General features: G+C 44.8%; 2 protein-coding genes across 10 annotated transcripts in view; both read right to left on the reverse strand.

Moving 5' to 3' along the window:
• CYLD (CYLD lysine 63 deubiquitinase) overlaps positions 1-7,738 on the reverse strand; it is a 58,709-nt gene extending 50,971 nt beyond the window's left edge. Inside the window, exons 1-3 of one of the 5 annotated variants that reach the window (XM_068527710.1) lie at positions 7,685-7,738; positions 6,976-7,053; positions 693-1,343 (exon numbers count right to left, since the gene is read on the reverse strand). In XM_068527710.1, the coding sequence (XP_068383811.1) occupies positions 693-1,196 (504 nt within the window). In that variant the 5' untranslated portion in view covers positions 1,197-1,343; positions 6,976-7,053; positions 7,685-7,738. Of the gene's footprint in view, positions 1-692; positions 1,344-6,975; positions 7,054-7,592 lie in introns of all 5 variants that reach the window. The other 4 variants (XM_068527711.1, XM_068527709.1, XM_068527713.1 and 1 more) reach the window with 4 other exon arrangements.
• Positions 7,739-15,237: 7,499 nt separating this feature from the next.
• NOD2 (nucleotide binding oligomerization domain containing 2) overlaps positions 15,238-24,954 on the reverse strand; it is a 31,696-nt gene continuing 21,979 nt past the window's right edge. For 4 of the 5 annotated variants that reach the window (XM_068528779.1, XM_068528778.1, XM_068528780.1 and 1 more), the window contains 5 exons: positions 24,485-24,568; positions 23,909-23,992; positions 22,135-22,218; positions 18,922-19,005; positions 15,238-17,444 (listed from right to left, as the gene is read on the reverse strand). In XM_068528779.1, the coding sequence (XP_068384880.1) occupies positions 17,372-17,444; positions 18,922-19,005; positions 22,135-22,218; positions 23,909-23,992; positions 24,485-24,568 (409 nt within the window). In that variant the 3' untranslated portion in view covers positions 15,238-17,371. Of the gene's footprint in view, positions 17,445-18,920; positions 19,006-22,123; positions 22,219-23,908; positions 23,993-24,484; positions 24,569-24,954 lie in introns of those variants that run through there. The other variant, XM_068528781.1, reaches the window with a different exon arrangement.

Raw genomic sequence — 24,954 nt, forward strand, 5'->3', positions numbered from 1 at the left:
ACCTGGTAACCCAGCTAGTAAATGGCAGAGCTAGGATTCAAATCTCCAATTGTTTTACAATTGCTGCTTTAAAAAATTAAATCAAAAAGCAAATAAGGCATGAAATTCTATTTGCAAGAATGTCAAAATATAACTGACATTTAAGTTCTTGAGAATTAATATTAATTTTGGAAACATTATCACAGAGTTCTTGGTTCTCTTCTCAGTAGAAACAAATTCCAAGATGATTTTCACGTATATCACCAGGGACAACTAAAAGCAAGTCGAAACTGCTGCAACTTATATAACCAAAATTCACTACTTAATAGTACACTTTAAGAAAAACTGAGAAACCTACAGATGATAATATCACAGGATAATTAACAATTTTAAGTAATGAATTCGTTTACAATTGATAGAGTTCATTTTTAACATTCATTGTTAAAATTTCTAAGATACGAAAGTCTTCAATAATTACATCATCTACTTGCATTTCCTACTATAGTCGGTAGTTTTTAAAAGTTTTCAATGCAGCATCTTCGCATTATCTCAATTTACCATTAGAAAGTAAATCCTAAGGATTATGAATATTAAAAATTACAGAAGATTTCGGGGAAAATTTATTTTGTATTTAAAAGGGGAAAAAACACGAGTGCACACACAGACACAGACACACATACACACAGCCCACTAAAATGGCTTATCAAACTTACCAGTAATTCTACTCCAAAGAATATTCCCGATACTGTCCTCTCTGCTAATAAGGGTCCTCTGAAGCGTACAACTCCAGGAAATTTTTCTTCCCCAGATCTCAGCTGGACTTTCACAGGGCAGCCCACATCTATTTGGAGGCCTTTACTTAGTCTGTTTCTGTTTTTAAACAGGCTGAACCTCTCTTCACAATTGGTAATTGCCAAAAGTAACTCTGTGAATTTTTCCTTTATTTCTACAACATCCTTTTCATCAACAAACAGAATTGCATGTGGTTGCTCTAAAATTTTTAATCCAATCTGATTTTTCTTGCCTTTTGTAGAAGGAATCCTTGAATGCCCCACAGAACGGTCTTGGATATACTGTCCTATACTCCCCTTTGGTACTTTAAGGAGTTTTTGTGTTTGTTTGTCTGTAACACTGCATTCTTGAAGAAGCAAATAAAAAATCCGCTCTTCCCAGTAGGGTGAAGTAACTTTTTCTTGGCTCCATAAGCCCGAACTCATTGTGATATCAACTCCAAAACATTAACTCAAAAAAAGGGAACTACTAAGTGTGTAGTAAAACCGCAAAAGATAAATTCACTGGCAGTCCCAAAGCATGTTTTTAGCAATTTGGTGTCCATGCTGTAAAAAGACAGCAAATCAAAACGCCTGGAGGACAAGCAAAAAGAAACTTTACACTTCACTCTACGTGAACTAAAATTAAGGTCAAAGACTTTTTAAATTCTTCATTGGACTAGTAAAAAACACACACTAATGACATACTTCCAAAAATATCTTAAAAGGTTAAAAGATATACTATATTACTTGTTTCTACTGTAATCTTGCATATTTAATTAAGGAGATTCAACTGTAAATTATCTCCAAAGACAATACAATAATGTTTGTTTCCAAGGCACTGAAATTTATGAATTCAAATTCCAGTAAAAGATAACCTTATATACATATTCTGACATTTTCAAACTTTCAAAAGTAGAAGTTTTAATAGATCCTGCCTAACTTAAATGGATAAGCTGTTATATTTGGGCAACACACACAAATCAAAAAGGTTATTTATATATATATATATATATATGTCTGTACAGGTAGTTTAAGTAAAAAGTTACCCATCACAATTATTATATTGAACATTTTTATCAATAAAAATACCATAAATCACATTCTGAAACTTCAACCACAATTCATTTATCTGTGTACCATAGTTCGATAATGGAACATTTTATCTAACTCAGTTTCATTTCCTTAATCTTGTACATTTTGTCCTTAGGCAAATGTTAATAGTATTAATCATAGCTATCATTTAATTTCTCTCAATTATAAATATCAGATATTGTAAATCTGCTTATATTAAAGATATCTTAAAAATCAATTTTGTAGCCATCAAAACTTGGACTACATAAGGAAGAAATGTAACTGCAGTACAGCATCAAATATAAAATGTTTTTATACCACAAGTTTAACTATGTATACTAGAAGGGAATACATGAAAGATTATTTCTGTTTCAGTTTCAATTTTTCATTAAAAATTTTTACAAGAATACTAATCTTTTGCAATTAAAATAGCCTTCTCAACCCTACTTGAATCACTGGTTTAAAACTACACAATTTCATCAATTCAAGTAAAGACTTTAATTCATTATGTTAATTAATTATCTTACTGAAAACAGTTCTTAGGTATTCTCTGTCACATGCATGTGGCTATTTGGTTTCTGAATACGGTATTTATTCCATCCTTCTCTGAGGTAGCCATATCCATTTCCATTATTCTGGGTAATAGCAGCAGATGATAGCACTATCATATTTATCTATTTTATTCTTGGAATTAAAAAATAAATACTCCTAAAACTTAAGAGCCAAATTTTAAGTTTAACCATTTAACTTAATGATTAAATGTGTAATCTGGCAAATCTACACACGGAATAACATTTCTTTTAGAACGCACTGGTAGATAGTGAGGTTCTCTATAATGGTAAAGTTTTTAAAAGTCTGTCCCTCTACAAGCCAGAATGAGACATGAAGATTACCCAAGACAGGGTAAAGGGCTTGGCACCTCCTCAAGTCAACATTATCGAAATATATGCACAACAAATATATGCACAATATTTAGTGAGGGCAGGCGGCATAAAGTGATTCTCTCTTTTTTTTTCTTTTTTTATAATGTGTTTGTCTTAATTCCACTTGAGGGCACTGTCTCTTCAGCAGGAATAGGATCAATTTATGTTTGCTACTTATATAAGACACCTATGGAAACCCCGTATAAACAAAACCCCTTAGGAAGGCGACCCAAACCGTAATTTGGCTCTCTATTCCTTAAAAGTCCTCAAATGAAGTATTTGTTATTGCTGACTAAAATTCTTTTTAAATGTCAGCATTTTTCAACAAGGAAATAGCCTCATTTTTATCTTGATCACTGAATTATCAACATGAATATAAATTATTATGTGTGACCCTCAATATGCAAGGGTGTTCGTTACTTTGTTATGAGGCTTTACATCATGCTTTCTGAGTTCTTCATCTGCCTTCTGTAGATTTACAGTCTATGGTTTTCCCCTGCCATCAGCCATTTTCTGTGGTTTCCTGCAACATGAATTTGACTTCTTTTACAGCCTTGCTGCTTTCCAACTTATTGCTTCTAATCAGTTCTGAGAAGCCAGGTGACGAAATATGGTTGTGTGTTTAAAAAAAAAAACAAACAAAACAATAACAGAAAGAGGAATGCATAAATTCTGAACGGGTCTTTTAGGAGTGAAGTGCGTAGGCTTTATTGCACAGACGTTATTTCGGTTGTTCCCGCAAGGATGAGACGGTCAAAAAGCAACTCCTAAAAAAGTGAAGTTGTTTTGTTCTCTTTATAATATATTTAAATATTTTTGGCCAAAAATTGTTTTTAAAGTATGGCAATTCTATTTTGAAAAGAAATCTTTTAAGTTCCTACAAATTATATCTTCAAATATTAAAATTAAGAAATTCCTTGAATCTTAATTAGTATATGCCAACGACTTCTGCTCTATTGATGCTCTAGCTTAACAATCCATGTCATGATTTAAAATAAAAACCACCAGTGCTAATGGAATATTACCAAGACAAAACTAAATCACTATATGGAAGGCATTAGGACACCCTACTTTAAATGAATTTGATTACAAGATTGTTTTTTTGCAAATCATTTAAGAGACAGTCCACAGTAAAATATAACTACTTTGGTTTATAAAAAGGTTGAGGGCGATTTAATAATAGTTAATAAGAACTCTATTTTAAAGTTAACTACACAAGGAGTAGTAACTTTTTTCTGACTTGCATTAGCACAAGTCAGAGTGAGCTTAACTCATTAACAGGATGGGTCATGTTAGACAACTAGAATAGCCAAAACAAAAGTTATAAAATATTTAAAAAGCATTATCCAAAAAGTAAAAAGGATGTGGTTTTTCCTCTTTGAAAAAGAATACATGAAGAAAGCATAGGTTTGGAATTATCATATTAAAAATTGGTTCTCCTCATCGCAACTGACAGAGAAAGTTGAACAGGGAACTTTATGGCTCTATTACAGGTATATAAGACAAATTTAATGATCATTAATATCTCAACTTACTGGCATTACAGCAGACTATGCTAATACAGACTTTCCTCCCTGTAGAAATGAATATGATGCCCACATTCTTCTTTCACTGGGATATGCACAACACTTAAATTAAGTCTTAAAGAACCCCAAGCAGTAAAAACTGACTCAAGACCACATGGGAAAGACTTAAATCACATTGTCAGTGAGTTCTTTATCAATCAAGGTTTGTTAGTTTAGTATTTTTATGGACTCAGCACAGTGTTAGACACTGAAAAATACAGAAGATTTAAGACTGATGGCTGCCATCATTTGTGTTCTTTTATTACTTTCCAGGTCTAATTGTTTAAAAATTGCCTCTAACAATATACTGTACTTCACTTTGAGTGTAAATGTATCCAAACGATTCATCTAAAATACCATCGTACTTACTTCAGGCCGAAAAACGGAGTAATTATGAATATCCTGATAAATACTATAAGTACTGAATGAAGATTATCAAAGAGTTGGAATACAATAATATTTTTAACCCTAAAATCATACTGAACAGGAGTTTCTTTTGACAACATTTCGGATGAGGTTCAGGGTCGCATAGATTTGAAAATATATCTGGTTATCTAAGCTTGTTGATGGTCTGGATTCTGAGTAAAAGAGAATTTAATTGTACTACAATAAAGCCATTAAACCAAGATGAGGGTGGGAAGGCACAAATATCAGTTTCCTATCAAATGCAATGAAAAGATGATTGAGAAATAAGTTTCATATGAAAATATTAAAGGTCCAAATTAGTTCTAAAAGATAATATATAGTACAGATGAAGACCATTAGCTACATAAAAGAGACAATGGTTAACTTATCTAGAAGAAACAATGTCATTTTGATTCTCAAGTTATCAGGTTATTGTTCAAAGAACTTCACTAAAGAAAACAAAAACAGATGCAATTCAGTAACATTTTGCATCTCCTGAGATATCCTGACTTGTTCTAAGAACCACAGGGGGCTATGTATATCAGAATAAACATTACAACACTAAAAAATTGCCCATAATTATAAATGGCAAACAGGTAGGGAGGTCAGTGTGCATACCCCAAAAAAAAAGATACACAGGACTTTTTCCAAATGCTTCTAGATGGCTAGAATAATTACCATTTTAAGAAAGAATATTTCCCATTAAAAGAACAAGGTTGTATATTCCCAAACAGCAGAGATTCCAGAAAAGAGACCAGAAAAGAGTCCGTTTTCCTCATAGATTAATTTGTGACCCAAGTACACACATATTCAGTCCCTAAACAAGTGGGTTTTATGAGGTTTAGAAGAAAGTCTGGCTCCCACATCCGCATATGCACGTCCTCCGAAGAACCTGAAACACTCCTGTCTCACTGGAGTTAAACCTGGCCACTGCACTTCCAAACTGTGAATTCCCTAAGTCCTTCATCTTTATATTTCCACTGCCCATACAAGAGCCTGACAGTATGTTAAACAATCAGTACGTAAGAAATGAATGAATGACTTGGTTAACTCAGGTGATAACAGTGAAAGCCAAACTTCCATTTCCTCATCCTAATCGTTTAAGTGATTAAAAGCTTCTTTTAGGTTAAAAGAAGAAAAAGAGAAAAGACTCAGGAGTTGAGAGTATTTAATGGTTTTTACCTAATTCCCTAAATAAATGCTAATTCAAATTCTCTGGCTCAGTGAAGGAATGGTCAGTCTTTATACCACTTCATTGTTACACACATAAGAGGAAACAAATAAGGAATATTTCACAATTACGAAAAGTTGTTCTGAGGTTCATTTGAAACTGGGTTCCCAGATCCTCACAACATGTCTGATGCCTATAAATTCTGCGCAACCAATGAAAATACCTTGACAAATTTAAGATCACAGTGTGAAAATCAGGAACAAAATACTAAAAGTTTGATGAATAGGATAATTTACTCCTGTCTTTCTTCCTGTGTTAAAGACTTCCTTGAACAAAATCACAGTTTAGGCATGCCAGATCACAAGAAATCATTCCTACTGCATGTCTGTTGTTTTATATAACAAGTGCCCTGGTCTTACCAGCTCTTCACTAAAGTTACCCTCCAAAGGAAGGCTTCTTCGAAAGAGTACTGTAAAATTTTGTAGCAGAACATTAGAGAATATTCTAGGTGTTATCAACATTCACAGTACATGAACTTCAACAAGAATTTCCAGCAAATCATTTTCACCTAATATTGTGCTAGTTCAAATCCACCCACTACTCAGTAGGGAATTAGCAAGCTAAATTCTTAGACCATTCAATCTACTTGGGGCATGAGGGGGTGTGCAGAAAGCCAACGCTTGAATGAACACCCTCTCTCAAGGCCTGGATTTTTCTCCTGGAGCCAATGACTGCAAAAGGAACAATCTTATTAAGATCCCTATTAGCCCGAAATCAAAAGCAAGGCAGGGAATGCTCCTTAGCTAAGCTAAGCTAAGCATACAACTTTCCAGGGAACCTGGGGAGAGGAAGGGGGCAGGCATGATGGGGACTGAAAAGCTTGGTGGCTGGAAGGTGACAACCATCCTAAAACATGCAAATGCCATAGGGTGGAATAGAAAAGATGCCAAGTAAATGAATAACTGGGCAGCTGAGCCGGCTGAAAACCAAACTCAGGAACACCATCTTCCGTCAAGACTTCACGATTTCCCCAGAGATCTTTAATATGACAATAAAGAAAAAAAAAAAAGAAAGAAAAGAATGAATACCTTGCTTCAATAGAGCGCACCTTTCAACTAAAGAACTCCGGGTTGTGTAAAACCATCCTCACCCTGGAAAGGGAGAAACTGAAAGAAAAACACAACACGCCATTAACGAGGCCAGAACCCCGACTGCTCTTCCTGGACGGGAGCCACAAACACTCCAAAACCCAAGGCACCGATGTGAGATATTACAGCCCAGGGCTCTCGATGCCAACCCAGGCTGTCGGGAGCCAGCCAGCGGCCCGTGCCTCAGTTTCCCCATCTGTAAATGGGGGGCCCAAGGGGCAGACGGTTTCCTGCGCTGCTCCCACCCCCAAGTCCTCTCTTCTCCCGGGGTCCTGGCGGTGGCAACCACGCTCCCACGACTTGGGAGCCCTCTCAGGAAGGCCGGGGGGGGCGGGGGTGTCGGTGGGGAAGCCCCGGGGAGTGGGGACGTCCAGGCTGACGTCAGCGGGCTCAGCACCCCGCGGGCCCGGCCGGCTAAGGGCCGGGACAAGTAACGGGCCGGCGCCGAGGCCCGACGGCCGCCGCGGCAGCTCGAGGCGCCCAGAGGCCGGGGAGGGGCGCCCGAGGGACCGGGCCGCCAGTCGCTCGCCCGCTCGGCCGCCAGCTCATTCACTCACCTCGGGCGGCGGGACGTCACCCCTTCCCCAGTCTCGCTAGCCCGCGTACCGGGCCGGCCCCGGCGCCTCACACCCACCGCCCTACTATTTACCTCCAACGCGCGAGCCCCAGTGCAGCCGAACCTGCTACCTGGGCCCGCCCCCACCTGCCCCGCCTCCGAACCGCCCAGGGAAGGAGGGAGGGAGAGGGGTGGGCGGGGGCAACCGCAACGCTAACCAGTCGCAGCCCGAGCTGCGTTCCTAACCACGCTCTGATTGGGCCGCCCTGTGACAGACCTTCTTCCAATGGCTGCCGGCCCGGAGCGGACTGAAGGGACTTTCCGCTCTGTCAAGCTCGGTCGAGCCAAAGGGAAAGCGGAGGGGAGGGGAGGAGAACAGGAGATATGGGGGGCGGGGAGCTCTGGCTGATTGGACGAAAGATTGCGGGTGCCACGGCTCCATTGGCTAACAACAGAGCCGGGGCGGGGCGCTGTGCTTCTCCCGGCTCCACCCGGGTCTTCGCTTTTGGCTTAGCTGTCAAAACTCCTGTAGACTGAGAGTTCGGAGCTGGGGTGGGGAGCAGCCTAAACGCAAGCTAGGAATAGGATTTCAGGATTCCACGAAAAAGCAAAGCTTTAGAATAAGACCTAAGTTTGAATCCTTTGCGCTTTCAATTAGTAGCCGCGTGACATGGGGAACTCAATCACTCTGAGCCTCAATTTCCCCATCTGTAAAATGGAGATAATCGGATCGCCCGTGTTACAGGATTGTTGTGAAAAATCGTATGTAGAGTCCTGACACACAGCAAGAGCTCTGTAATGTTAAGTCTTTTCCTCTTCCTCAGATTCTGTGTGGGACCCCTGCTGTTTCTGAACCTCCGTTGCCACCTATCCCAGTTCGGAGGGAGGTCTCCCTAGGGTGATGGAGAAAGGATTTCCACACAAGTCCTCCCACAGCTCTGCACCCCTGGCCACCAGCCAGGACTTGGGGTGTAGTTAAGGATCTTTCAATTAGAAGGGAGATTTCTGATTCCCAAAAGTGCTCACAATATTTAAGGAAGTGCTTTTTATAATCAGTCCCAGAGCCTTGCAGCATGCCTTGCTGCACCGGATACTCCTGTTAATTAATTCCTTCTCCTTTGACGTTTTAAGTACCAATTATAGGAGAAGGTGATTAATACTGAGGAAGGAAGACGTGGTGTGTGTGTGTGTGTGTTTAACCATGAGAGGGAAAATTTCCTCAGTGGAAAGTGACATTTCTGAAAATCTGGAGAATTTAAACCAATGAGTCCATAAAATAAGTCACAGGAGTGATTACTAACATTACTGGTAAACAGGCCACCCATCTCCTTTGCCATAAGAGCCCAGAATGAAATGAACATCTTTTGAAAACCTCAATCCCTTCTTGTCCTTCCTTAGTCCATCCTTAGCCATCTTCATGATCACACTGCAGGAGAAAGCAATAAAATGGGACTCAACAGGCCTAACTCTAAGTGTGGCCTTAGGCAACACTGTTCCCTTCTAGATCTAGATTCTCCAAAAAAAGTCAATAGGACTCCGAAGTCACAGTCTGGCTGTCGGGAAGAAAAATTCAGCCTGAGGACTGTTTTTGCTTGACCCATACAGTGAGGAGGAGGAAGTGAGGTGAGGGAGAAAGATTTTGAATCCTTTTAGACAGGGCAAGCACTCTCCCTTTCTCCAGTTTGCCACACTCCTCACCATTCCCTATTTTATCCTGCTGGAAATCTTCTCTCATTTACATTATCTGCTGGCTCCTGAAGGCATTTGAATTTGCCACCCCTGGCATAGAACCTCCTCGTGTCCTTTCTGATGATGGCATTTGGTGCTGCTGAGCCCTAGGCTTCAGGAGGGCTTTCTTCCCTACCAGCGGTGGTCAGCCCTCCTGTCACAGGTTCCCTGAATCAGACAGTGTCAGGGCCCAAATTCATCCAACAGATATTCTTCCAAGCCAGACGGGATAAACAGGGCTTACCTCAATTACCATCTCCTATCAATTGGTAATGACCGCCTAGAACACTGTGTTGAAAACAATTCTAAAGCTGTGTTCAGGCTCACAGGGAAGAGAGATGCCTGCCAGGGGATGAAATGGGAAATGGTGTCATGGTGCTTTTATTTGCAGTCCTTAGTAAGCTAGCCTTTCGTTTTACAGATGGGAGATTAAGGTCCAGAGAGGGAAAACAGCTTGTCAACAGTCACCCAGGAGATGAGCTGGGACCCTGATTCTCCTAATTGCAAGCCAGGGCTCTTTCTACCTCTGTTTAAATGGATTCTCCAACTGAAATGCCCATCCTCTCTGCCTTCCAAATCCTCCTTCATTTAAGGCTCAGCCAGAGTCCACCCACTTCCCGGGGTCTTTGCCGATGGCTCCAGGCCCCACTGATCCCCTCTGTCTACCCACCACCCCGCAGCCCCTTCCACTCAGCCTGGCCCTGGCTTCACACGACCGGTGGTTCTGTTACTGCGCGAGCAGCAGGAAACACGGCAGCGTATGAGAGAGACGCCGCCCTCGTCCTTTGGCAAGGAAGGCAGACCTTAAACGAATAATTACACCATCACTTAACTGGGGAGGTTAGAGGGAGCCTCAGAAGGACAGAACTGCTCTGAGCACACATCAAAGTAGCTGGGTACCCAGTGAAGGCCTATTTGAGGAAGTCATCTTTAAGATGAGGTAGGAAAGTTGACTGTCAGCCGGGGTGAGGGGAGCACCCCAGGCAAAGGGAACATGTTACATGACATATTGGAGGAACTGGAAGGGGCAGAGCACAGAAAGTGTGGGCGCAGAAGGGCCGGTCAGGCAGGGCCTGATGAGCAAGGACCAAGGGGTGGTCTATATCCCAAGAGCAGTGGGAGCCCTCTGAAGGGTGTTAAGCAGAGTAGTAACTGTAATTCTACACTACCTTGCATACTTCTCTTATGGCACATAGCAGGACCCCAACAGAAAGCCAGTGAACTGAATGGAGCTCTCTCTCCCAGGAGCTGGTCCCCTGCTGGGACCCATAGGTAGAGGCCTGTGACTTGGAGTGACACCCAGTCAGGTCTCAGCAAAACCTTCACAGCAGCACTGGTCATGCTTATTCATGAGACCCCACCCCATGCTCCCCAAATCGCTGCCACAGGCTACCCCTACTTCCAGCCTTGCCAAATTCAGTGTTAATTTTATACCCTGTTGCACAACCCAAGGTGAACTCCTGATATTCCACACTTCCACTCCCCCATCTCAGTAAATGGCAACTGCCAGTTTTTCATCCAGCCTCCCGTGGGTCCAGTCCTAGGAATGTGTGCATTCGTGAACTCTAAACCACGAGGCTAAATGGACCAGGCGTCCCCACAGACAAGGACACCATACCACTGCTTTCCCCATGATAGACCAGTGTGGTGTTTCAGTCAATGGCTGAGTCGAGAGCCCTCCATCTCGGGGATGTGCTTCTCTCTTAGCAAGGGCAAACTCTAGACACAACTGAACATTCTGTCTGAGGGCTTGTACTCCAGTCACCTAAAAGCCCTTTTTGATCAGATAAAAGAGATTACTTTAATCAGCTTTAAACTAATCCAGCTGAACTATAAATCCATGTTCTCCTGTTTGAGCTATTTGCTGTTATCAATGACAAATGATTTCTGTGTGATTTAGAAAACATACACAGAGAGAAAAAGGGTTTCGTGCTCTCCATTGGGATCTTTGTGCTACATCTAGAATCTCATTTTGAGCAGTAGATACGTTAGGAATGATCCCACGTCCCAGGAAGCCTTCCTCCCTAAGGAAGGAGACAGTAGCAGTGTCGGAAAAAAGTGACTCATTATCAGAATCTACCCCAACTTCTATTTCTGCCCCATTTAAGTAGGTGGATTCTCCCTTCATTCAACAAATATTTGGGCACCTACTATGTGCCAGGCACCGTTCTAGATTCTGAGGATGCTGCAGTGAGCATAGCCCATGTTCTCATGGAGTTGACATTCTAGGGGAAGGAAGAAACAAGGGTGCATCAGGTGGTCATGCTGAGAAGAGAGGACTAAGCAGGGAAGGGGCGAAGAGGTGGTTGGGGACTGCTATTTTAGGTAGATTGTTCAGGGAACGGCTCCCTTGATGTGGTAGCATGCGAACAAAGGCCCAAAGGAAACTAAGAAGCCAGCCATGCCGCCGTCTAGGGAAGAGTGTCCCAGTAGGAGGACACAGGCAAGTGAGAGGGTCTGGAAGCAGTGGTGTGCTTGGCGTTGCCAAGGAAGAGCCAAGAAGCCAGTGTGGCTGGAGTTCAGAGAATGGGGGTGTGAGTGACAAGGGTGAGGCCAGAGAAAGCACAGGGGTGGTCCAGGCCAGCAGCAGACCTTGCCTTTTAGCCGGCACCAGATGGGAAGTCCTGAGGTGTTTAAATCAGAGCCCTGGCTCATCTGGCTTATGTTTTAATGGGCTCACTCAGAGGGACAAGGGCAAAAGCAGACAGACCAGTCAGTAATCAGGCAAGGGTGGGCCCCGAAGGAGCCCCTTGTTTCTTGGGGGGTGGGAGAGAGCAGGTGGGAGGAGGGGAATGTGGAACTGAAGATGTCAAGAAAGAAGGTCCAGATAAAGAAGAGATGCAGCCCTTCCTGAGAGGAAGGATTTTTCAGGTGATTGACGAGGGAGGGGTAGCGCTTAGGGGATTGGATTTGTGGATTTTTCTGGAAGTGATGATAGGTGGGATTAAATTTAGAGGAAAAAAAGGAAATCTTGGGGAATCCAAAGAGCTTGGATTGCCAGTCTGCACAGCTGCAGTCTCCCCCTATGTAATTCTCCAAGGGCAACTGCCCAGGCCGGTCCTCGATGTTGTTCATGACCTTGCTGCTCGCTGGAACCTGCCACCCAGGGCCCGAGGCCCTGTGTCCCCTCCCGTAAGGCCTTGCCAGGGAGTGTGCCCCGAGCGCTGTGTGCTTCACCCACTGTGCTGCGCCAATCTCCCGAGCGGGAAAGGAGGCGTGAAGGTGTTGGTGCAATAATGAAATGATGCTGCATGTAGTCTCAACGCAGCCCGCTTGGAATGGGATTCCGCCCCCCACATTTCTGTGGGGTGTATTCATTTCAGCATCTGGGTTTGGCACTCTAGGTTTTGGGGAAAAAGCACTCAGATTGACATTTTTTTTTCTTCTAAGATGATGGTGAATCTAATTAAAGTCTCAAGCTCTTTAAAAAATTCTTCTGCTCTGATACCTTTTTTTTCTGCGTGGAAGAATTAAATATTCTGAGCCACAGATCTGGAATCTGCCTGCTCCCGGATAAGCCATTGGCCACCAGCACACATCTTTCAGGTAACCTCTCTGCTGGAAAATTTTAAGAGTCCTAATTCGCAAGTTACCTGCAGAGGCCTAGAACGCCTTTGGTGGACCTACCGGCCTTTCGCAAGTTAGGAAATGTCCACTCTGAGCTCTGACGGTAATCACATGTCAAGATCTCGGTTCCACCCTTACCTGGGCCCTCTTAAATTTTTTTTTTTTAATAAATTTATTTATTTATTTTTTTTTTTATTTATTTTTGGCTGTGTTGGGTCTTCGTTGCTGCGCGCAGGCTTTCTCTAGTTGTTGCAAGCAGGGGCTACTCTTCGTTGCAGTGCGCAGGCTTCTCAGTGCGGTGGCTTCTCTTTCTTGCAGAATACGGACTCTAGGCGTGCGGGCTTCAGTAGTTGTGGCACGTGGGCTCAGAAGTTGTGGCTCGCGGGCTCTAGAGCGCAGGCTCAGTAGTTGTGGCATACGGGCTTAGTTGCTCCGCAGCACGTGGGATCCTCCCGGACCAGGGTTCGAACCCGTGTCCCCTGCTTTGGCAGGCGGATTCTTAACCACTGCGCCACCAGAGTAGTCCCAACTGGGCCCTCTTGAGCTCTTCGTTCTCCATAATCTCTCCCTGGGTTATATCATCCAGGCCCAAGGACCCCATTCCCCTTTTGATGCTGAGGACGCCCATGGTGTTATATCTGGTGGTGACCTCTCCCACGGGCTCCAGACCCACGCCAGAACGTGGTGTCTCCATTTGATCTTTCTACTTAGATACCTCAAACTTGAAAATCCAAAACAGAAGTCTCTCCTGCTTCCAAACTTGCTTCCTACCCAGTTACTCAAGTCAAAAATCTAGCAGATATCCTTGAGTCTTCACTTTCCCTCATCCCTCTTATCCATTCCATTTGTAAACCTTTGGGAATTGACCTCTAGAATATCTCTGGAATCCATCCTTTTCTCTCCATCTCCACTGATATCCCCTGATGCTGCCCAGCTGCCTCTCCCCTGCAATGGCTCCTAGATGGTCTCTCTACTTCCTCTTCTCCTCACACTTACCTTTATGCATTCCAGTCGCTTCTCCACCCCAGAACAAGAGAGATCTTCTTTAAATGGGTTGCATTGCACTGCTTAGAACTCTCTAATGGCCTGCCATGATTCTTTCCCATGGCCAACTAGGCCCTTCATGAACTGGCCCTACCTACCTCTGCAGACCCATGTGGTGGACTCTCCCCTTAGCTTGCCTCAAACACACTGTTATTAGTTTCCTGTGGATGCTGTAACAAATTATCGCAAGCTTGGTGCCTTAAAATGACCCAGATTAATTCTCTTACAGTCCCGGAGGCCAGAAGTCCAAAATGGGGCTAGAACAAAGGTAGCTGCAGGACTACACTCCCTTCAGAGGTTCTAAGGGAAAATGTGTGTCCTTGCCCTTTCCAGCTTCTCGAGCTGCATTCCTTGGCCCATGAGGCCCCTTCCTCCACCTTCAAAGCCAGCAGTATAGCCTCTTACTTCAGTGGTCACCTTGCCTTCTTCTGTGTCAAGTCTCCCTTTGCCTCTCTCTTACAAAGACATTTGAGGTTGCATTTCGGGTCTACCCAGATAATCTAGGATAATATCCCTATCTCAAGATCCTTAACTTAATGACATCTTTAAGTCCCTTTTGCCATGTAAAGCAACATTTTCAGGTTCCGGGGATCAGGACCTGGCTATTTGAAGGGGGGTGGATTATTCAGCCTGCCATACCCACCAAGCTCTCTTCCATGACAGGGTCTTTGTACAGCTTGCTCCCTGTGACTGGAATGCTCCCCCAGATCCCCCTCCCTCTTTGCATGGCCAGTTCCTTCTCCTCTGGGGGCCTGTCACCTTACCTGTCACCTCCTCGCAGAACCTGTCTCTGAACAACCTCCAATCCAAAGGTTTTCCTCTATCTTGAAACTTTATTTTCTTCCTAGCACTTGCCACAGTGGACCTTATTTTATATATTTTCCAGTTTACTTGTTTTCTGCCTGCCTCTCCCTCTCCCCTCCCCATCAGTGCCTTGATGACAGGGCTGGTGTCTGTTCTGTTCAGATGAATTTGCAATCCAAGATGGTGCCATGCAAACAGGCTGCTCTGTCTACTCCTCTGAGAAAGCAGGCCCCCCTCCATCTTCCTCCTGATCTTCTCTATTTGAAAGAATGGTCTGGACAGAACCTGATGCCACCAACAAAGAGAACCCAGCCCTATGTTCAAAGCATCATAGTTTTTAATAGCCAAACTATGGAAACAACCTAAATGTCCGTTGACAGATGAAAGGATAAAGAAGATACAGTGTATATATATATATATATATATATATATATATATATATATATATATATATATATATATATATACACACATACACACACACATATATATGCAATGGAATATTACTCAACCATGAAAAAGAATGAAATAATGCAGCAACATGGATGGACCTAGGGATTATCATACTAAGTGAAGAAAGATAAATACCATATGATATCAGTTATATGTGGAATCTAGAATAGGACACAAATGAACTTATCTACGAAACAGGAACAGACTCACAGACATAGAGACTTGTGGTTGCCAAGGGGGAGGGGTGGTGGGGCAGGGATGGAGTGGGAGATTGGGGTGAGCAGATGTAAGATCTATAGAATGGATAAGCAACAAGGTCCTAATGTACAGCACAAGGAACTATTTCAATATCCTGTGAGAAACCATAATGCAAAAGAATATGTACATGTATGTGTAACTGAATCATTTTGCTGTATAGCAGAAATTAACACAACATTGTAAATCAACTATACATCAATAAAATAAACTAAAACAAACAAACAAAGAGAACCCACACACATGCTCTCCCTGGGCAAGGGCCCAGGGAGATGCCACAACATTTAACCAACCAGACACACACGAAACCATTCAAGGAAGCAGATTTCACCTTGATGAGCAGCCACCTGAGTCCTTGTTAATTAAATGCAGCTAAGAATTATTTCGCCAAGGCCCACTCAGGAGGCTGCTTGCCGAGGAGAACTGTTCCCAAATCTTCTCCTGTTAGAGACTCCCGGAGCCACTTGGAGAGAATGGAGGGAGGCTCGGGTGTCCTTCTTGCATTTCTCACATTTGCCACAGCCTAAAGTTCATGCTGGATTAGACTTTTCTAAACCAAAGCCAAATGTGTTTTGATTGCAAGCCTGTTTCTAAAAATTGCTTGTGCCTTAAGCAATCAACTATCTGGTTGAAACATCATGTTTCCCCCCTTCAAGTAGAAATTTGTGCTTTAATATTTGACAATGTTCAGGAATATTTTTAAATGTTTGGTCTCAACAAAGATAGCTTCGGTGACTCAATAGTTTTCTCCTCTGTGATTATGTGCGGCACAAAATTCATGGCCCTATTTTTTTGTAAAAACATAAACTTGGGAGAAAAAAACAAAGTGGTTTATAAATATTAACCAGTTTTTCACAGATAACAGTGTTTAAAATAATAACACTTGCACAGCACCTGACAGTTTAGAAAAGCTTCAACAGGCATCATTTTGAAAAATTCAGAAAAAACATTTGCTTTATAAGGAGGGGCCTTTGATTTTGCCCTGTAAACTTTTGATCCATAACTTTATATCCTAAAGCATTCTGGCACAAATAAAACTGAACCGTCTCTTATGAATATATTTTGGAAGTCTGCTGCCAGAGTTCAGTTCACAGGCATCAGAGTGGGGCTGTTCAAAATTCTGGCCCAGATTAATTTTAAAAAGCTGCATTTGGATGGGGAGTGGTTTCCAAAGGTTTAACTGAAGAGTAATTGATTTCACTGGAAATAAAGGTCCAGATGTGATACCAGCTGTAGTGTGGTCATATTTTTCTTGAAAATCTAGAATGTCTTGAGAAACACATGGCTGTCATGTGTCCCCTTTCAAAAATGTCTTTAAGTACCAGAAGGAGAGCAGGGTAAATTAAAGCCCTTCCCATCCAGGATGTGTGGGGTGTTGAGGGGGATGGGAGGGCGGGAGGAGGGCTGGGGTGTAACGGAAGGAGCAAAGATGAGAACGCCAGTATTCTGAATCCTCAATCACAGAGGAAGTGCCATGTACAGGGGTCCAGGATGAGTGGAGGAACCAGACGTAGAGAACAACCTAATGGGTGACCATGAGTTGAGACACAGCAGAAAGTTGCGTCCTGAATACCCCTCCTCACGTGGAGCTCTCTGCACCAGTAAGCACGCAGTGGCATCCGTGGCTCCACTGACCCATGTCAGGTTGGCCGGAGACCAGCCCCATCATATAGAGGGGGGCTGCCCCTCTTCTACATCCCAGGACTGAATCTTGGGAAGAACTTGACAGCAAAAATAGGCTTTGGGAAAGTCTGCTCTGCAGGGCACTGATGCGCCTTCCTCTGCCAGAACAAAGGTGACCTATTGGGTTGGCCCTGGGCAGGCCCAGGTGCCATCTGAGCGGACTGCTGTCAGATGTCATCCCGTTTCTGGGATCCAAACCCACGGCCTGCTCCCAAACAAACCGAGATGAACGTTGACCTAGAGACATCAAAGCAAGAGTCTGGTGTCCCTGTGGCTGAGCTTCTCAATTTCCTCCGGAGAGAAAGTGTTTCCTCGGAGCCTGAAGGCGATAAAGCAAAGAGAGGTTTGAGTAAGAACAGGACCAGAGCAGTGGTTTCAACCAGGAAGCTGCCGCTTTATGAACCCATGCCTGGATGGCCTGGCCCTCCGGCCCAGCTGCAGCTCTCCTGGGAGAGAAGTCTATGCAGGTTTTACCTTCTGTCAGCCAAGATGGCTCATGAATCACTGTGCACGATTTAACAAGCCTCCATGGCTCTGCAGAGTCCACACTGGGCCCAGCCAGCCCTGACTCCCAAGGCTGGCCATTCTTTTTAAGGCAACAGCAGAATCTGTCAAGAATGCAATGAGCAAGTCCCAATGTCCTCCCAAGCTCTGCCAATAACATCAGAACCCTTAAAATATCAACCTGATGCTAGCTTGCTCCCCCTGGACACAGAACGTGACATTTCTCAGAACTGTGCAATGGTTTAAGAAAAAAATAAAGCCCACGCTCTACCCAGGACCCGAGGACCTCACAGGCTACAGGGATTACACAATCGCACAGAAAGGAAAAATCTCTCCATCGCAGGACAGATTTTTACAAGTCTTTATTTTTAACTTCATCATTTGATAGCTACAGTTGCTACTGCCTTGATGTGCTTTTTGAGGGAGGGACAAATCTGCATATGTAAAGCAGGGTTCACGAGCTTTCAGGGATGAGGCATGTAATATACAGCAGCCAAAGGGGCCTGGTCCAAGCCAGTCGGCGTAGTGGGGTTTAGGGTCAGCCTGAGCCGGTTTGCCCAGCTGAGTGGGGTCAGCCTGTCCTCTACTCTCCTTAATTACTGGCATTCTAAATGGGGTTCCAGAGTGGCCAGCTTTTTTGAGAAACCCCTGAAAGATAGATTTTTATAGGGAATGTCCTCATTTTAAAATATTGGTTTCTAGCCCAGTGCCTGAAACATATATAGTGTCATTCACTCATAACATGTTAAATCAGGGGAAATCTTTCTACCTATAATCTGAGTGATAAATAGATCCCTGGAAAGAAGAAGGAGAAATCTTTGAAGTTGTGATGCACTGCTCTTTTCAAATACATAAAGGAACATGGCTTTTCATCACGTATAAAGACTTGGAAACACCGGCCAACAGTTCCCATCCTGTGTAACAGCCGCCCAGAACTGCAGAGGGTCTAATTTAACAGCTTTGACCTGTGAAGGCAGATGTAATACCCAGGGAAGGCAGGAGCTGAGTTCTTTTCTCTGTTTCCCTCTTCAACCACACCCCAAATCCCACACGATTGCCTAGAACAGAGACATTCCTGAATAAACGCTCACGATTTAAAAGTGAGAGAGTTGGTCCCAGCTTAGAAACATGAAGACATCTTTCCCAGGGAACCAGATCCATCACATGTAGAATGGGACTAAATGTCAGGGTCATAAGGAATCTTAGAAATTCTCAAGTTTCTCTCTCCCTTCACCCCAATTTATAGATTGGAAAACTGAGGGAGGTTAAAGAGGCCTGCCCAGGGGCCTTACCAGACTTCCAGGATGGTGTCATTCTTTTCAAGGGTCTGCAGGAGGGCTTCTGCCCCAAGGGAGGTGATGCGGTTGTTAGACAGCCTGGAGAGGAAGATGGAATGGTGAGCTTTGAGGATGCTTGCTTCTCTACTTGAGCCTGTTTAATTAAAGGAGGCTTTGGGAGCCGGCCAGCCTCCTGAAGCCCACCTGCCCCCTCAGCATGTCCCTCTCCTGCCTGACATTCCCAATGAGCTCATCCGCAAAGGCTCAATGCCCAAAGTGAAATGCACTCCTCTCTCCTCCATTCACCAGATGAGTATTAAGTAGCTGCTCCCTTAGGAAGGAGCATGGTGGTTAAGAATGTGCATTTTAGTGCCAGACTTCCTGGGTTCAAATCCACCTTAACGCTACTCCCTTTTTGATCTCAAGCAAATGAGTCCCAATTTCCTCATCTGTAAAAAGGACCTAGAAGAGTACCCACCTCATGGAGTCCAAGAATTAAACAAAGAATGGCATATTCTAAAGCACTGGGCACTGCACTTAACTGATAGAAAATAATCGATGAACAGTAATATTGTCATTTAAGGGCCTTGGGGGCACAAGGACACAGACTAAATAAAATATGAGGTTGGAAATGGGGAGGGAAGATGGCATACGGTCAGGGACAGCAGGGGGAGAGCCAAGTGGTCCCCACACTGCTCTTTTGCTCACAGCTGGCCTTCTAGATAATCTCCACTACCTGGCTTCCCCCTCAACAATTTCGGGAACTTCTGAGAAGCTGACCCTAAGGCAGTGTTAAAAATAACAGCAGCCAATAATTTTAGAGCTCTTACTATGTGCCACTTCATAACCTACATCACCTGGGCTCACGCTCAGAACCCTATGCGGAGGGTTCAGTTTTTACCCCATTTATACTTGAGGCAACTGAGGCACAAATCCAAGGAGGAACGGCTGGTAACGGTGGAGTTGGGGCCCAAACCCCAGCTGTCAGGCTCCAGAGCCTGCAGTCTTAACCAAGCCTTGGCACAGACCACGTCTGGAAGAAGAAGGATGTAAGCTTTGCTTTTCTTTTTTAAGATATGTGAGAAGCTCGATTTTTATGGGGAAACAGTGGAGGAGGATACAGTTCAGTGGTGCTGAATTATAAGACTCTCGACAGAGCAGCGTGGGACATCGGCTGCTCCCATTGCCTGGCATCTGTGGGGTTCGAGCGGGGTAAGCCTGTGACAATGAGGGAGGACAAATGCGCCTCATCCACACATGGTCGATAATAAACCAGGTATTGCCAAGAGCCGCCCTGTGTGCGAAGCCTGGGATCCCAGCACGGACAAACCCAAGCTTCACCAGGGCCTCCGAGCCCGAGCTTCACCCATGTGACGAGTGGAAGTGTTTTCCCCAAACATTTGGCAACTTCCTAGCCCCTGTGAAGCAACACAACAAGTGTTGCCAGAGTGGATGGCGGGTTGGCAGCAAAGCAGACGTTCTCCCAGCTGCAGCTGTCTGCTGGTCTCGGAAGGTGAGTGTCTTCCCCGGGCCACGCTTGCCAGGGCAGAGGCTAGTCTCCTCTAGCAAAAAGAGCCATCTGCTGGTGCGCTGACATCCCTGGGAAATGAGACCTTTGGCACCATGGCTGGTGTGGCGCCAGCCTCAGAGAGCACCGTTCCACAAGCCTGTGGTGACCACTGGCTGGGCTCCTGCTCATATCCGCCATCCCTCTCCTTGTGGCATGGGTCCCTGACCACCGAGTGCACCTCTAGTGGTCCCCCGATCACTTCCCCGGCAACACCACCGCTGCCCAGCCCTCCAGCTCTGGACCCGCAGGACCTCCACGAGCTCCCATCCCCTTTCACCAGCTTCCTCCACTGCCCTCAGCCTGATCCACTTTCCATCTCTCGCCTGGAAGGGTGCAAGGGCCTCCTGGCTGGTCTCCCTGCTTCCATCTTACCCTCCTTCCACCTGTTCTGCACAAAGCAATAAGCACGATCTTTGGATGATATAAATCAGATCACATGAATGCCCTCATTAAAACCCTCCGAAGGCCTCTCAATGTCCTTAGAATAAACTCCCGAATCTTTCCCAGGGCTCTGAGGCTGCTGTGGCTAGCTCCTCCCACTCCACCGTCCACTACAGTCCAAGCTCACAGGCCCTCCTTCTGTTCTCAAAACCACCAAGCTCGTTTCTGCCACAGGGCCTTTGCACTTGCTGTTCTGCCCACCTGGAATGCACGTCCCTAAGACCTCAGCATGGCGGGAACCTTCTTGTTATTCAGGTTTCAACTCAGATGTCACCTTCTTAGAGAGGCCTTACCCAGCAGCAACTCCCCTACCCTCTTCAGTCACTCCCTGTCATCTCTCTCTGGAATTCTCTTGAGAGCACTTATTACTAACAGAAATGGTCTCATTTGTTTACTTGTTCATCATCTGTCTCTCCTATTCAAATTTAAGAGCTATGTGAGCAGGGGCCTTTTTACCAGACTCAGTGCCTCAAACAGAGCCTGGCACGGACTGGGTGCTCCAGAAACATTTCTTGCATCAATACATAAATGGATGAACGCACACATGAGTAAAAGCAAGCATGCCTGCCTGCATAACACACCAAGAGGAACCACTGCGGATGACCATCAGAATTCTCCTGCCTGAGTCAGAGAGGACCCCTGGAGGTGGGGAAGGGCCCGGCCTGTAAGCCACCATAGCAGATGCTGTGGGCAACCCGCCCATATTCCCTCAGCTCTCACCTCTACCTCTGAGGGCTGCTTGCCGGGAAGACCCCCATTCTCTGCCTGAGGCCTTTCTGCTGACCCCAGGAGTATGCTCGGCCATGTTCGGGGCAAGCCAGATGTGCCAGAAAACAAATATCCCCACAAGCACACTTCAATATGTGAAGGACAGCAGCTGGTGGATAAATACCCCCGCTGCCTCTCGCCCACAGGATTGTACCCCAGAGGTCCCCAGTGATAACTGGCTTGATAACACACCCTTTTTTGGTTAGTGTTCCTCCCCGGCCTCATTTCACTACCCTCTCGCCAGTGTTTGCGGGGACTACCTCCCAAGTACACAATGTACACTGGAATCCCTGCCTGGGATTGGGGGAACACAGAAAAACCAGCAGTTTTCTCCCGGGCCACCTCCTGTGAGTTAGCCGGGCTGGGAAGCCTCCCGGATCTCTGATTCAGAAACACCCCCTCCCAAGGCCAGTCATTACTGTCCCAGCTCCTGCTTACAGGTTCCTTACTTCAGGACTTTCAAACTTGAGTTTTTCTCAAGTCCTTTCGCGAGACAGCACACACCTTCATCCTGGACATGGTTCTCCTCCAGGCTGGCAAGAACAAGGGAGAAAACCCAGTTGATATGGTAATGTTTATTATGGAAGATGACGCCAATAAAAATGAATGCATGTGCCCCCCCCCACCCTCCAATTAAGAATATCCAACATCTGAAAACCCACATTTACCAATAAAGTAAGAACAGGTCAAGCAGGGTATGAGGGTTCTCAATTCCTGGGACATCTCTGGGAGAGAATTTGCCCCAGGGCTCCTTCACATAAGAAGTTCCCTCATGTCCCAGTGACTCAGTACCCATTTTCCCTTTCTTTCTCATTAATGGAAGGCTAATGTCATTTGGAGCAGCCACGTGCTTGGTGGAAAAACTATATTTCCCACTCTCCACTGCAGCCAGGGTTGGCCAAGTGACATCCACATGGCCATCAACACATAAGGAGAAATTGACAGATGGGACCTCTGGGAATGTTCTTTAACGGGGAGAGACCCAGCCTTTTGCCCTTCCTGGATATAGAGACTGAACCTGGAATACAGAAGGAGTGCTGTGGGTGCTGCAGCAGCCACCTTGTGACCATGAGGAAACCAACCATGAGGATGAAACCACACACTAAGGATGTGAAGGATTAGAGAGACAGAGTCCAGACCCCTGCTGGCCTCATGTAGCTGCCATACCAGCCCTATGCTGCCTACCTCCAAACTGCATGTACATGAAAACATCAATCCTTTACAGGTTTAAGCCACTGTAAATAAAGGCATTCCATCACTTGCAGCCTAACGCAGTCATAACCGATACACTCACAGTGAGGCACTCCTCTAACAAGAAATTCCAAGCTGTAGAACCCAACCAGGATATACTCAATGGTACAATGGCAGAGCTAGTGAGCCCTGGGCCCTGTTAGTGGGCCCTGCCAAGGCCCATTGGCAATATTCATTTTGTGGCCATGCTCATAGGTTTCAGTGCCTTTATGCTTCCCAGAAAAATCAAACATTCAGCATTTTATCTCCCTGATATAATTTGGAACTGCCTAGAATATGTCAGCAGAAGGCTAGACAAGTGGCAGCTAAAGGATGGAAAGCTTGGAATCAGGATAAATATGATTCATGGTTCATCTTTTAACTTCCGCCAAACTCCGCTCCACCTTGAACGTGACCCTGACTTTAATATCCAGTGTTCTTAGGCACTCACATTCACCTCGAAATGACAAAACAGCAGTCATTGGAGCAGCAGCAAGAGTAATAGAAATACTGTCACTACTACAATTTCACATTCAGGGAGTGCTTACACACACTCCAGACACTGTACTAAACTCCTCACAAGCATTACCTCATTTAATTCTTACAAAAGTGTTTTATAGTGGAAAGCATCCATACTCTCATTTTACAGGTAAGAAACCTAAGATTCAGAGATTGTTACTTAACTTGCCTAAGATCACAGCAGGCCTTGAAGGTCAGCTGGCTGGATTCCAGAGTCTGTTCTCTTAACCATTATGCCCCAGGGAGGCAGTAAACAAACGAACAAACCAATCAATATAATTAAATGAAAAGAATTAGCACCTATATGCCAGGCTCTATAAGCTTCAAGTCACCCAGGACAAAGACAAACACAATCACCCAATCATTCAGTCATCCATCTTTGTCTTACACACACAATGGCTTCCACAGATGAGGCCAGAGAACGAAGAAAGGCTGACGTCTGCCTCTCTAGAGCAATGAATCCCCTAAACTCACCAGAGTTCTTCCAGGGCCACGTTCTTTTCCAACATCAATGCTAAGGCTTGAGCGCCCACACTGCCAATGTTGTTCCCCACCAGGCTGGATGTAATCAAGGAAGAAAAATATGTCAGAGCAGGGAGGGACCTCAGAGATAAGATAACCCAGGAAGTGCAAAATGCATGGCACCCATTGCCCCATGTCCTAGTCTGCTCCATGTCAGACATCACTAATTGATTACAGTGCTCTTTTTCATTAAGCCCAGAAGTAGCTTTAGAATCCTTCCCAACATAGTGTACTGCGCAGCCCCCACTAACAGACTGGAGTTGGCCCTTGAGCTAAAGTGTATCTGATCTAGCCCAAGACCTTCAGTGTACAGATAGGGAATCAAGACCCCTGAGAGGAGAAGTGACCCAAAGTCACCCAGAAAGACTCAAGTGTCCTGACTCCAAATCCAGTGGCTTTTCTTTCTCATCCAATTATCTAATATAAGGGGCTAAAAATGAAGTTCAAAGATCTTCAGAACTGGCCCAAGCTCCTCCCTCCTCCTGTTGGCTCCCCCATGACAATTTCAGGACAAACACTGAGGCATACCTGAGCCACCTCAAGCTCTGGTGATCACCCAAGGCTTCAGCCAAGGCCTGGGCTCCTCTGTCACCCACCTTGTTGCCCCAGAACCTGAAAAGTACAACAGAGTCAACAGATAGTGTCAGTGAGAACCTGCCATGTGTTCTAGACATGTGCCTTTCCTCTCTGTGGCCCCAGTCAGAGGGGCAGGACCACCCAATCCCAGAAAGGCTTCAGGGGGACTCCTAGGTCCCAGCAAAGTGAACTTGCCTCCATTTTTTGGAGGGATGGCCAACCTTCACTCAGGTTTTTTAGCTTCTTTAAATCAGACTTACAAAATAGTTAGAGGCCCACCCAGTGTACACCCTCAGGGACGAGGAACTCATTCTCAAAGCCAATTCATGGTTGTGATATTTTTCCTGACATTAGGTCAGACGTGCTGGTGCTAACTGCCACCCATGAGTCTCTAACTACCTCTGGGACCCCCCAGAACAAGG

The sequence above is a fragment of the Eschrichtius robustus genome, chromosome 19 (genome assembly GCF_028021215.1).
Source record: "Eschrichtius robustus isolate mEscRob2 chromosome 19, mEscRob2.pri, whole genome shotgun sequence".
Classification (NCBI taxonomy): domain Eukaryota; kingdom Metazoa; phylum Chordata; class Mammalia; order Artiodactyla; family Eschrichtiidae; genus Eschrichtius; species Eschrichtius robustus.